Genomic DNA, 14,024 nt, shown 5'->3' with positions numbered 1-14,024 from the left:
TCTGCCATTAGAGTAGTATCATCTGCATATCTGAGGTTGTTATTTCTTCCAGCAATCTTTTTTATTTACTTATTTATTTTAATTGGATGATAATTACTTTACAATATTGTGGTGACTTTTGCCATACATCAACATGAATTGGCCACAGACATACATGTGTCCCCCCATCCTGAACCCCCTGCCACCATCTTCCTCCCCACCCCCCCTTCTCATCACCTTCCTCCCCACCCCCTCCCTTCAGGTTGTCATAGAGCACCAGCCTTGGTTGCCCTGCTTCATGCATGGAGCTTGCACTGGTCATCCATTCTGCATATGGTAATGTACATGTTTCAGTGCTATCCTCTCAAATCATCCCATCCTCTCCTTTTCCCACTCAATCTAGAAGTCTGTTCTTTACATCTGTGTCTCCTTTGCTGCCCTGTATGAATCAATCTTGATTCTAGCTTGTGATCCATCCAGTCTGGCATTTCACATGATATACTCCACATATACATTAAATAAGCCAAGTGACAATATACAGCCTTTGCGTACTCCTTTCCCAAATTTGAACCAGTCCATTGTTTCGTGTCCAGTTCTAACTGTTGCTTCTTGAGCTGTATACAGATTTCTCAGGAGACAGGTAAGGTGGTCTGGTATTCCTATCTCCTGAAGAATTTTCCACAGTTTGTTGTGATCTACACAGTCAAAGGCTTTAGCATACTCAATGAAGCAGAAGTAGATGTTTTTCTGGAATTCCCTTGCTTTCTCTATGATCCAACAAATGTTGGCAATTTGACCTCTGGTTCTTTTGCTTTTTCTGAATTCAGTGTGTACATCTGAAAGTTCTCTGTTTACATACTGCTGACACCTAGCTTGAGGGATTTTGAGCATTACCTTGATAGCATGTGAAATGAGTGCAATTGTATGGTAGTTTGAACATTCTTTGGTATTACTCTTCTTTGGCATTGGAATGAAAACTGGCCTTTTCCAGTCATGTGGCCATGGCTGAGTTTTCCAAATTTGTTGACATATTGAGTGCAGCACTTTAACAGCATCATCTTTTAGGATTTGCTATAGCTCAGCTGGAATTCCATCACCTCTACTAGCTTTGTTTGTAGTAATGTCTCCCAAGGCCCACTTGGGTATGGTCTTGATCCCTGCCTCCTGTACAGTATCACGAATCTCCGTCCATAGTTCTTCAGGTACTCTGTCTGACAGATCTAATCCCTTGAATCTATTTGTCACTTCCGCTGTACAATCATAAGGGATTTGATTTAGGTCACACCTGAATGGTTTAGTGGTTTTCCCTAGTTCTTCAATTTAAGTCTGAATATGGCAATAAGGAGTTCATGATCTGAGCTACAGTCAGTTCCTGGTCTTTTTTTTGCTGACTGTGTACAGCTTCATCTTTGGTTGCAAATAATACAATCAATCTGATTTTTATATTGACCATCCCCAAGAAAAAGAACTGCAAAAAGGCAAAATGGTTGCCTGAGGAGGCCTTACAAATAGCTGAGAAAAGGAGAGAAGTTAACAGCAAAGGAGAAAAGTAAACATATACGCATTTGAATGCAGAGTTCCAAAGAATAGCAAAAAGAGATAAGAAAGTCTTCCTCAGTGATCAATGCAAAGACATAGGAAAACAAGAAAGGGAAAGGGAACATTTCATGCCAAGATGGGCTCAATAAAGGACAGAAATGCTATGAATCTAACAGAAGCAGAAGATATTAAGAAGAGGTGGCAAGAATATACAGAAGTACACAGAAAAGATCTTCATGACCCAGATAACCACGATGGAATGATTACTCACCTGGAGCCAGACGTCCTGGAATGTGAAGTCAAGTGGGCCTTAGGAAGCATCACTATGAACAAAGCTAGTGGAGGTGATAGGATTTCAGTTGAGCTATTTCAAATCCTAAAGGGTGATGCTGTGAAAGTGCTGCACTCTATGCCAGCAAATTTGGAAAACTCAGCAGTGGCCACAGGACTGGAAAAGGTCAGTTTTCATTCCAGTCCCAAAGAAAGGCCATGCCAAAGAATGTTCAAACTTCTGCACAGTTGCACTCATCTCACATGCTAGCAAAGTAATGCTCAAAATTTTCCAAGCCAGACTTCAACAGTATGTGAATCGTGAACTTCCAGATATTCAAGCTGGATTAAGAAAAGACAGAGGAACCAAGATCAAATAGCCAACATCCATTGGATCATCAAAAAAGCAAGAGAGCTCCAGAAAAACATCTATTTCTGCTTTATTGACTATGCCAAAGCCTTTGACTGTGTGGATCACAACAAACTGTGAAAAATTCTGAAAGAGATGGGCACACCAGACCACCTGACCTGCTTCTTGAGAAACCTGTATGCAGGTCAGGAGGGAACAGTTAGAACTGGACATGGAACAACAGACTTGTTCCAAATAGGAAAAGGAGTATGTCAAGGTTGTATTTTGTCATCCTGCTTATTTAACGTATATGCAGAGTACATCATGCAAAATGCCAGGCTGGATGAAGCACAAGCTGGAATCAAGATTGCCGGGAGAAATATCAATATCCTCAGATATGCAGATGACACCACCCTTATGGCAGAAAGTGAAGAGGAACTAAAGAGCCTCTTGATGAAAGTGAAAGAAGATAGCGAGAAAGTTGGCTTAATACTCAACATTCAGAAAACTTAAGATCATGGTATCTGGTCCCGTTGTTGTAGGAAGAGGGGAGCCCCCCTCTAGGTCCCCAAGAGTGGGCTCTTGTCTAACACTGGGAAAAGAATTGTCCGAGGAGACACGTGCTGACAAGCCAGAGACTTTATTGGAAGAAGACACCCAGGCCAAGAGCAGTAGGGTAAGGGAACCCAGGAGAACTGCTCTGCCTCGTGGCTCGCAGTCTCGCATTTTAGGGTGATGGCATTAGTTTCTGGGTTGTCTTTGGCCAATTATTCTGACTCAGAGTCCTTCCTGGTGGCACACACATCACTCAGCAAGGTGTATGCTAGCGAGAGGGATTCTGGGAAGTGGAGGGACACATGGTGTCTCGTTTTGACCTTTCCCGAACTCTTACGGTTGGTGGTGGCTTATTAGTTCTGTATTCCTTACCAGGATCTCTTATGCAAATGGTTACTAGAGAGCCTGGCCAGGATGGGTGGTTTTCAGTCGTTGTGCTTCCCCTAACACCATCACTTCATGGCAGATAGATGGGGAAACAATGGAAACAGTGAGAGACAACTTTTTTGGGCTCCAGAATCACTGCAGATAGTCACTACAGCCATGAAATTAAAAGATGCTTGCTCCTTGGCGTAATGTGACTTTTAACTTAGCTGATTGTTGTTTTTGCTGTTTGTTTGTGCAGTGCATCTGTAACTGTGTAACTGGATTTGTTTCTAGTCACATGAAGGCTTTTAAGTTACAAATGTTTGTTCAAATTCCGGGAACTATGGTGGCTCCCTCCAACTCTTAACTTGGGGCCCCTGAATCAGAGACCCTCAGTATAAGGGTTTGGAGCATATGTTGCCTTGCCAATTTAGGCACAACACCCCTTATCAGCTCAGAAGCAGTTACTGAATGAGAATGACGCCCCGTTTCCCTAGGAAACATAATTCTCCTAAAGAAAAGCGGGGAATGAGAGGGTAACAGGCAGGACGGCTAGGGGCCTCCAAATGGAGGAAATCAGCTGCCAGTGTCAGATGTTTTTTCTCTCTCTCTTAAGCATTTTTTCCCCTTTTCTATACAAATTTAAAAGGAGGTTTCTCTTAAAATTCCGTGTTGCCAAGATGACACCTTGTTCCACCTGAACTTAACTTTTCTCAAACCTTGAGCTAACTGCTGTGTTTTTCTTATGGAGATGTTTTTCTTAAGCTATGTTAATGAACTATGTATTTACCCTAGACTGTCTTTCTTCAGGTTGGTTCCGCTTAAGACTCAGAACAAACCATTATGTTTTATTCGTACATTGTTCTCCTAATCTGTGTTAATAAAAGTATATGTTTACTTGGAAACCTGCCTTTCTTCAAGATTTTATGGCCTGGGATGACTCACCTTGTGCCAGTGTTATCTCAAAATGCATGTTGTGGGTGAGGGGGCCTGGTGCCAGGCTCTTTGTTTTGAGACATTCCCTCTCTCTAATTAGCAGCCTGCTGGTAGCTCTGTAACATCCAGCTAAAGACTAGCAGGGGGGCACTCTTTCTGCCTCCTTCTGGTGTCTATGTCAGAAGCTTTCTCTCTTTTATACTTTAATAAAAGTTTATTACACATGCACACACACAGATGCTTGCTCCTTGGAAGAAAATCTAGACGTTACTTCTCCAAAAAGGGTCCATCTAGTCAAAGCTACGGTTTTTCCAGTAGTAATGTATGGATGTGAGAGTTGGACTGTACAGAAAGTTGAGCACTGAAGAGTTGATGCTTTTAAACTGTGGTGTTGGAGAAGACTCTTGAGAGTCCCTTGGACTGCAAGGAGATATAAGCAGTCCATCCTAAAGGAAATCAGTCCTGAATATTCATTGGAAGAACTGATGCTGAAGTTGAAACTCCCAATACTTTGGCCACCTGATACAAAGAACTGACTCACTGGAAAAGACCCTGATACTGGGGAAGATTGAAGACAGAAGGAGAAGGGGATGACAGTGGATGGTTGAATGGCATCACTGACTCAATGACATGAGTTTGAGTAAGCTCTGGGAGATGGTGATGGACAGGGAAACCTGCCGTGCTACAGTCCATGGGGTCTCAGAGATGGACATGACTGAGTGACTGTATGGAACTGAAGGCCCACTTGACTTCACATTTCAGAATGTCTGTCCCTGTGTGACTGACCACACCATCACGGTTACCCAGGTCATTAAGATCTTTTTTGTGTAGTTCTTTGTATTCTTGCCAGCTCTTCTTAATTTCTTCTGCTTCTGTTAGGTTTTTAGTGTTTCTGTCTCTTTACCATGCCCATCCTCACATGAAATGTTATTTGACATCTCAGTTTTCTTGAAGAGATCTCTAATCTTTCCCTTTCTAGATTTCCTCAATTTCTTTGCATTGTTCACTTAAGAAGGCTTTCTTATCTCTCCTTGCTAACCTTGCAACTCTGTATTCAGTTGGCTTATCTTTTCCTTTCTCCCTTGCCTTTTGCTTCTCTTCTTTTTCTCTGCTGTTTGTAAAGCCTCCTCAGATGACCAGTTTGCCTTCTTGCATTTCCTTTCCTTTGGGATGGTTTTGGTCACTGACTCTTGTACAGTGTTAACAAACCTCATTTATAGTTCTTAAGGTACTGTGTCTATCAGATTCTATAATAATATATAAGGAATAGATTACATAATATATAATAAAATATATATAATATAATATATAATATAATATATAAGGAATAGATTCCCTTGAGTCTTATTTCATCACCTCCACTGCATGATCATAAGGGATTTGATTTAGGTCCTACTTGAATGATAAAGTGATTTTCCCTACTTTCCTTCAGTTTAAGCTGAACTTTGCAATAAAGAGTTCTTGATCTGAGCCACAGTCAGGTCCAGGTCTTATTTTTGCTGACTGTATAGGGCTTTGCCATCTTCAGCTGCAAAGAATATAATCAATCTGATTTCAGTGTTTACCATCTGGTCTTCTCCATGTGTAGAGTTTTCTCCTGTGTCATTGGCAGAGGGTGTCTGCTGTGACGTGTTCTCTTGACAAAACTGTTAGTTAGCCTTTGCCCTGCTTCATTTTGTATCCTAAGGCCAAGCTTGCCTGTTACTCCAGGTATCTCTTGATTTCCTCATTTTGCATTCCAATCCTGTGATGGAAAGTATATCTTATTTTTGATGTTAGTTTGTATAAGGTCTTATGGATCTCAGAGAACCGTTCTTCAGCTTCTTTGGCTTTAGTAGTTGGGACATCGGCTTGTATTACTCTGATGTTTAATGGTCTGCCTTGAAGACGAACTTAGATCATTTTTTTCTTGAGATGGCACCTAATTTCTCCATTTTAAACTCGTTTATTGGCGATAATAGCTACTCCATTTCTTCTAAGAGATTCTTTCCTACAGTAATAGATACAGTGGTCATCTATTCCCGTCCATTTTAGTTTAGTGATTCATGTTCATTCTTGCCATCTTGCTTGACTGCGTTCAATTTATCTTGATTCATAGACCTAACATTCCAGGTTCCTATGCAGTATATTTCTTTACATCATTGAACTTTACTTCTGTTAAGGGGTGACATATGTGTATACATGTGAGAGTACCACCACAGTCAAGATAATGTACGTAGCCATTATCTCTAGGTTTCCTTGTGTCCTTTTGTAGGGTCTCCATTCTGTCTCTTTTCCACTCTAAGGCAATTACTAATATACTTCCTGTCATTATACATTAGTTAGCATTTCCCAGAGTTTTATATAAATCAAATCATATAGTATATATTTTTTTGTCTGACTTCTTTTACTTAGGATAATTATTTTGACATTCACTCATACAGTAGCATCTATCAAGAATACGTCTCTTTTTATTGGTAATTACTATTTTATTGTATGTACATACCAGTTAGGACCTACAAATAAAACTACTGTACAAATAAAACTACTGGGTACAGAGTGGTTCTACCATATTATATTTTTACCAGCAGTTTTGAGTGTTCCATTTAAAAAAAAAATAATTTTTTATCCCAATTTTAGATTTTTTTTTTACAATTTTTAGATTTACAGAAAAATTGCAAAGACAGTACAACGTTCCCATGTACCCTTCATCCAGTTTCCCCTGTTGTGTGTCAATGCTGTGTCGCTTCAGTTGTGTCTGACTCTGTGCCCCTATGCACTGCAGCCCATCAGGCTCCTCTGTCCATGGAATTCTCCAGGTAAGAATACTGGAGCGGGTTGTCATGCCCTCCTCCAGGAGATCTTCCCAACCCAGGGATCAAACCTAGGTCTCCTGCATTGCAGGTGGATTCTTTACCAACTGAGCCCAGAGAAGCCCAGTTAGTGAGTATTAATATATTACCATTATCTGAAGTCCACACTTGCTTCACATTTCCTTAGTTTTTATCTAATGCCCTTTTTCTGTTCCAGGATCCCATGTGAAATTGAGTTGTCTTCTTAGGCTTCTTTGGACTGTAACAGTTTCTCAGACTTTCCTTGTTTTTGATGACCTTAATGACAGTTTTGAGGAGTACTAATGAAGTACTAGTACTAGAAAAATCCCTTTATTAGGATTTTTCTTTTGTTTTTCTCATAATTAGACTGGAGTTGTGGACTTTGGAGTGGAAGACCAGTGAAGTAACATGCCATTTTCTTCATATGATAGCAAGAATACATATTAACAGCAAGACTTTTCAGTGAATATTGACTTTGATCACTTGTCTAAGATAGTATTTGTGAGATTCTGTACTATAAGTTTTTTCCCCACCCCTCCGTCCATACTGTCCTCTGAGAGGAAGTCACTCTGCTGCTTACACACTAAGGAGTAGGGTTTATGCCCCATTGCCTTGGGGAGGAGAGTATCTACATGAATTATTTGAAATTTCTTCTGCATGGGATATTTGTCTTTTCTCCCTCATTTATTTCAGTCATTTGTTTGTATCAATATCGATTCATGAATATTTATTTTATACTTTGAGTTAAAATCTAGCACTATTTCATTTATACTTTGGGTTATATTCCACTGCTTCTTCAAATTGTATCAGCTTGACCATTTGGAGTTCTATTGGTTGACTCCTATTTCCCTCCTTTTGATATATCCTCATCAAAGTTTTAGTCTGTTTAGCACTTCTGTATTTTCTGACAGTATAAGATTCCCCAGTCTTATTTTGTCTAATTACCTGCTTCAGTCCTCAAAACAGCCATTGCTCTTAAGGAGCCCTGACTTCTTTTATTGCAGAATTGTGTTAGAAACCAAGATCTAGGCACTGTGTATACTCTTTGCTACAGGGATGTCATTGCTTTTAGACCCTCCCAGCTGACAAAGCTCTAGTTGAAGTACTCAGGTTCAGTAGTTGCCACGTGCAGGTTTAGTTGCCCCTTCGCATGTGGGATATTAGTTCCCCAACAAGAAATTGAACCCACATCCCCTGCATTAGAAGGTAGATTCTTAACCACTGGACCACCAGGGAAGTTCCCCACTGGTTATTTTTAACTCTAGCACTTTGAACTTCAGGCATTATGTAGGCCAAGTCATTCCTTCTTTTGATTTTTTTTTAAATCCCTTTCTTCACTGAAGTGTTGATTGGGATAGAAGAGCACTATGCTTCTTTGATCTAGCTGAGAAGGTAGTCTTCCCATAGAAGTCCTCTCAGCCCTACTGGCCTGAATGCCCATTATTTTTCACTTTTTCACTGCTCAGAAAAACCATTGGCAGTCCTGTTTCCCAAGCTCCTTCTTTGAGCTCCTTCTGCCCGAGTCCCTTCCCTTTAATCTTACATAGACTGCTCCCTGCCCTTGACATGTCCCTCTTGCCCAGAGCCATAGCTCTGGGCTTTTATGCATATACAGGAACCAAATAGTATATGTGCCTGTGGCATTGAAAGGCAGTTATGAAGGCGGTATTTTAATTTCCTTTTCATTAGTCTCTAACCCAGCCCCATTAGACTGTAAGCTTCATGAGGACCATTTGTTGGCATGTTTCAGCATCTAGCACAGTGCACGGCCTTGGGCCTGACAAATATTTGTGAGAAGATGGATGTCTGTGGTTTCATTCACTTGTCCTCGTTTCACTTCTTCGAGTTCTTCTCAAACCACCTTAATTTTCCTCTATTTGATTACATGTATTTTGATAAAGGTCTTTTGGAGAAGAAGATTCTTTTCTGATGCCTAGTCCTGTTCCAACTGGAAGTATTACAAAATCTTTAACCACCTCTGGCAGGATGTGGACTGTATTTTCTGGTAACTTCTATCCTCAAAAATTTCTTTTGATTAAATTAATAACTTCTGTATTCTATGCTGTTTCACCATCTCAGCTATACAGATCTTGAATCCATGTAAGAATACTTGATGCTGAGGCCACTTGTTTCACAGAGAGTTGTTTAGTTTGGTTTCTGGCACAAAACTGGTCTGAGGTGCTACCTTTAACTTAACCATCACAGTTTTGCTGAGCAGTGACAAACTATTGGGACTGATTTTCTCACATAGTACAGTACAGCTGATCAGAGCCTTCTTTGTCTTGCAGGAATCGATAGCAGGTACAATGAAGGCTGCAGAGAGCTGGCAAATTATCTTCTGCTTGGTTTGTACAATCAAAATGCCAGTGATTTTGAGAAAACAGGGTTTTCTGAAGAAGTTTTAGATGGTAAGTATATATTGGTAGACTCTGTGCGAGAGAGGAATTACATGATTTATTCCTTTGAATGCTTATTTCAATGCCCTTTTATGGAAAAATATCAAATTTAAAATAGCCTGAAGCTCCAGTAAATTTTTGCTCTTTTATTAATGAAAAACATTTCTTCTTTTCTGATACGTTAAGTAATATGCTTTTGGTCAGCTACTAGATAATAGACTAGTGACAAGTACATGAACCATAAACTTCCAGATGTTCAAGTTGGGTTTAGAAAAGGCAGAGGAGCCAGAAATCAAATTGTCAACATCCGTTGGATCATTGAAAAAGCAAAAGAGTTCCAGAAAAACATCTACTTCTGCTTTATTGACTGGTGAAGCCTTTGACTGTGTGGATCGCAACAAACTGGATAATTCTGAAAAAGATGGGAATACCAGACCAGCTGACATGCCTCCTGAGAAATCTGTATGCAGGTCAAGAAGCAACAGTTAGAACTAGACCTGAAACAACAGACTGGTTCCAAATCGGGAAAGGAGTACGTCAAGTCAAGCCTGTATATTGTCACCCTGCCTTTTTAACTTATATGCAGAGTAAATCATGCAAAATGCCAGGCTGAATGAAGCCACAAGCTGGAATCAAGATTGCCAGAAAAAATATCAGTAACCTCAGATATGCTGATGACACCACCCTTATGGCAGAAAGCAAAGAAGAACTAAAGAGCCTCTTGATGAAAGTGAAAGAGGAAAGTGAAAAAGTTGGCGTAACACTCAGCATTCAGAAAACTAAGATCATGGCATCTGGTCCCATCATGTCATGGCAAATAGATAGGGAAACAATGGAAACAGTGAGAGAGTTTATTTTTTTGGGCTCCCAAATCACTGCAGATGGTGACTGCAGGCATGAAATTAAAAGATTCTTGCTCCTTGGAAGAAAAGCTATGAACCACCTAGGCAGCATATTAAAAGGCAGAGACATTACTTTGCCAACAAAGGTCTGTCTAGTCAAAGCTATGGTTTTTCCAGTGGTCATGTATGGATGTGAGAGTTGGACTGTACAGAAAGGTGAGCACTGAAGAATTGATGCTTTTGAACTGTGGTGTTGGAGAGACTCTTGAGAGTCCCTTGGACTGCAGGGAGATCCAACCAGTCCATCCTAAAGGAGATTAATCCTGGGTGTTCATTGGAAGGACTGACGCTAAGCTGAAACTCCAGTACTTTGGCCACCTGATGTGAAGAACTTCGACTCATTGGAAAAGACCCTGGTGCTGGGAAAGATTGAAGGCGGGAGGAGAAGGGGATGACAGTGGATGAGATGGTTGGATGGCATCACTGACGCAATGGACGTGAGTTTGAGTAGGCTCTGGGAGTTGGTGATAGACAAGGAAGCCTGGCGTGCTGCAGTCCTTGTGGTCACAAAGAGTCGGACAGGACTGAACGACTGAACTGAGTGACAAGTAGTTTTCCGAGTATGTTTATTGGATAAATCAGTTTTAGAGGAAATGGTGAACACCAGTGTTTGACATTATATCTTCTTGACAAGGTACTAGTTTTCCTGTAAAATTCCCACTGCCTCTACATGCTGGGAGGCTCATGTTATATGCTATTGTCCTATGATAGCACTTTCAACTGTGAGTCAAGGACGAGCCTACAGGGTTCTCCCACAAGGAAGATTTCATGTAGATCTTCAGTTTCGGAACAAAGGCTCTTTGTCCTGCCCTGTCTTTGGGCATTGTTTTCTATGTGACTGTAATTTATGATGGTGCCTGTGATTACAATGCAGGCTTTCTGCTAAACATTCCCCTTTTCTCACTTTGAGACACTCATCCTGTGGTCACGCTGCTGTGGGGGTTATGCCCAAGAGCTATCTCTGATATTACATACTTAGCATCATGACTTGTTTGCCAGATGGATCAGAAGACACGGGAATAGACAAATCAAAATGGACAAGAGACAGCTCTTGTGAAGCAGCTGGGGGACACAAAATCTGATGTTGAAATAATCTTGCTGTGGATCTAGTGCAGTGGTTCTCAACTAGAGGGTTTTATCCCCCAAGGGATGTTTGGCTGAAGACATTGAGTGTAACAGCTGGGCAGAGTGGGTAGAGCCAGAGATGCTGCTAAACATCCTATGATGCATATGCAGGCCAGCTCCTCACAACAAAAAATCTTCTGGTCTAAATTGTCAGTAGTTACAAAGCCACAGTCATCAAGACAGTATGGTACTGGCACAAAGACAGAAATATAGATCAATGGAACAGAATAGAAAGCCCAGAGATAAATCCACGAACCTATGGTCACCTTATCTTCGACAAAGGAGGCAAGGATATACAATGGAAAAAAGATAACCTCTTTAACAAGTGATGCTGGGAAAACTGGTCAACCACCTGTAAAAGAATGAAACTAGAACACTTTCTAACACCATACACAAAAATAAACTCAAAATGGATTAAAGATCTAAATGTAAGACCAGAAACTATCAAACTCCTAGAGGAGAACATAGGCAAAACACTCTCCGACATAAATCACAGCAGGATCCTCTATGACCCACATCCCAGAATTTCAGAAATAAAAGCAAAAATAAACAAATGGGACCTAATGAAACTTAAAAGCTTTTGCACAACAAAGGAAACTATAAGCAAGGTGAAAAGACAGCCCTCAGATTGGGAGAAAATAATAGCAAACGAAGCAACAGACAAAGGATTAATCTCAAAAATATACAAGCAACTCCTCCAGCTCAACTCCAGAAAAATAAATGACCCAATCAAAAAATGGGCCAAAGAACTCAACAGACATTTCTCCAAGGAAGACATACAGATGGCTAACAAACACATGAAAAGATGCTCAACATCACTCATTATCAGAGAAATGCAAATCAAAACCACAATGAGGTACCATTATACGCCAGTCAGGATGGCTGCTATCCAAAAGTCTACAAGCAATAAATGCTGGAGAGGGTGTGGAGAAAAGGGAACCCTCTTACACTGTTGGTGGGAATGCAAATTAGTACAGCCACTATGGAAAACAGTGTGGAGATTTCTTAAAAAGCTGGAAATAGAACTGCCATATGACCCAGCAATCCCACTTCTGGGCATACACACCAAGGAAACCAGATCTGAAAGAGACACGTGCACCCCAATGTTCATCGCAGCACTGTTTATAATAGCCAGGACATGGAAGCAACCCAGATGCCCATCAGCAGACGAATGGATGAGGAAGCTGTGGTACATATACACCATGGAATATTACTCAGCCATTAAAAAGAATTCATTTGAATCAGTTCTAATGAGATGGATGAAACTGGAGCCCATTATACAGAGCAAAGTAAGCCAGAAAGATAAAGACCATTACAGTATACTAACACATATATATGCACTTTAGAAAGATGGTAACGATAACCCTATATGCAAAACAGAAAAAGAGACTCAGATGTATAGAACAGACTTGTGGACTCTGGGAGAAGGCGAGGGTGGGATGTTCCAAGAGAACAGCATTGAAACATGTATATTATCTAGGGTGAAACAGATCACCAGCCCAGGTTGGGTACATGAGACAAGTGCTCGGGCCTGGTGCACTGGGAAGACCCAGAGGGATGGGGTGGAGAGGGAGGTGGGAGGGGGGACTGGGATGGGGAATACATGTAAATCCATGGCTAATTCATTTCAATGTATGATAAAAACTACTGTAATGATGTAAAGTAATTAGCCTCCAACTAATAAAAATAAATGAAAAAAAAAAATTGTCAGTAGTGCTGAACCTGAAGAACCCTGGCCTAGTGTATATGAAAATTCTTCTAATTTCTTAGTAAAGTCCTTAGTAGTATCTATCATTAGAGATTTGTTAAAGTTTTTCTTTTTATTGGTGTGGAAAGAGCAGGCTGAAATTATTCCTTCCAGTAATTTTTTTTAACTCAAATTTAGTTTCAGATTCTGTTTTTAAAAATTGCTTTCTTACACTATATCACACCTACTGGTTTGGAAATAATTCATTTTGGCAGCTTATTTAGAGTTATAAAAAGGCAGATGCTTGTGCAGCCACACATTTCACTGCAGTCAAGGTTGTTAAAGACACTACAATATTGAAATAAAAGAAATAGTTTAAGTCCTAAAGGTCCACTTTTCTGCTTATTCTGCTTATCTTTGTCTTTATCCTGTCGCCTAGCACAATGAATGCTTATAATGAGCGTTTTCTTCCAAATTAATTCATTTTTTAAATCCAAATAGCTAGAAAGATGAGTTTACCAGATTTATCTTCTGCGTTACAATCTCTAATTATCTGAAAGAAAAAGAAGCAAATACGAAGAATTTATTAAAAAAAAAAACTTTTAAAATAGTTTATATGTTCATCCAGTTCTCTTATGCTTTCTTCTTTTACCTGCCCGTGTACTCTGTTAAAATTTACTTGTAGTGATAACTGTAGTCCTGTGAGATCCTGAGCATGCTTCATTAGGTTTAGTGGCTGTTGCATTATTTCTTTTACTGGATCCTAATTCTTTGCAGTATGTTTTACCGTATAGAGTACGGTAGACACAGGAAGCTCTCAGTGATGTCACACTTTCACTGTTAAGCGGGTCAGCTACAAGTGATTCAGAGTAAGTCTCCCGGAAGGATGAGAGGGCGGACTCTTTCCCATCCCATGCTGCCTTTTAAGTCTAGCACTTAGCTGAGAGTCAGCAGGGAAGAGGCTGCTCCATTCTGTGATCCCTTGAACACCTTGGGTCTGACTGAGTGTGGAGCTTAGAGTGATTTTATAGGTCGTAATCATAGAGCTTTATTTCATGAGGCCACCCAGCTGTATAGTCAGCTGAGATCAGTATTCACTGAGCTTTA

At 40.3% G+C, this 14,024-nt stretch overlaps 1 protein-coding gene across 3 annotated transcripts in view; it reads left to right on the top strand.

The window, feature by feature from the left end:
• Positions 1-14,024, top strand: part of DNAAF9 (dynein axonemal assembly factor 9) — a 177,668-nt gene that overhangs the window by 24,798 nt on the left and 138,846 nt on the right. For all 3 annotated transcript variants that reach the window (XM_070472353.1, XM_020882894.2, XM_020882893.2), the window contains exon 3: positions 9,096-9,215. In XM_070472353.1, coding sequence (XP_070328454.1) covers positions 9,096-9,215 — 120 coding nt within the window. The remainder of the gene's footprint in view (positions 1-9,095; positions 9,216-14,024) is intronic.

This window comes from Odocoileus virginianus, chromosome 9, assembly GCF_023699985.2.
Source record: "Odocoileus virginianus isolate 20LAN1187 ecotype Illinois chromosome 9, Ovbor_1.2, whole genome shotgun sequence".
In the NCBI taxonomy this organism is placed as follows: domain Eukaryota; kingdom Metazoa; phylum Chordata; class Mammalia; order Artiodactyla; family Cervidae; genus Odocoileus; species Odocoileus virginianus.
Note: the sequence above shows the minus strand (reverse complement) of the source record. Positions and strands in the feature narration are given on the sequence as shown.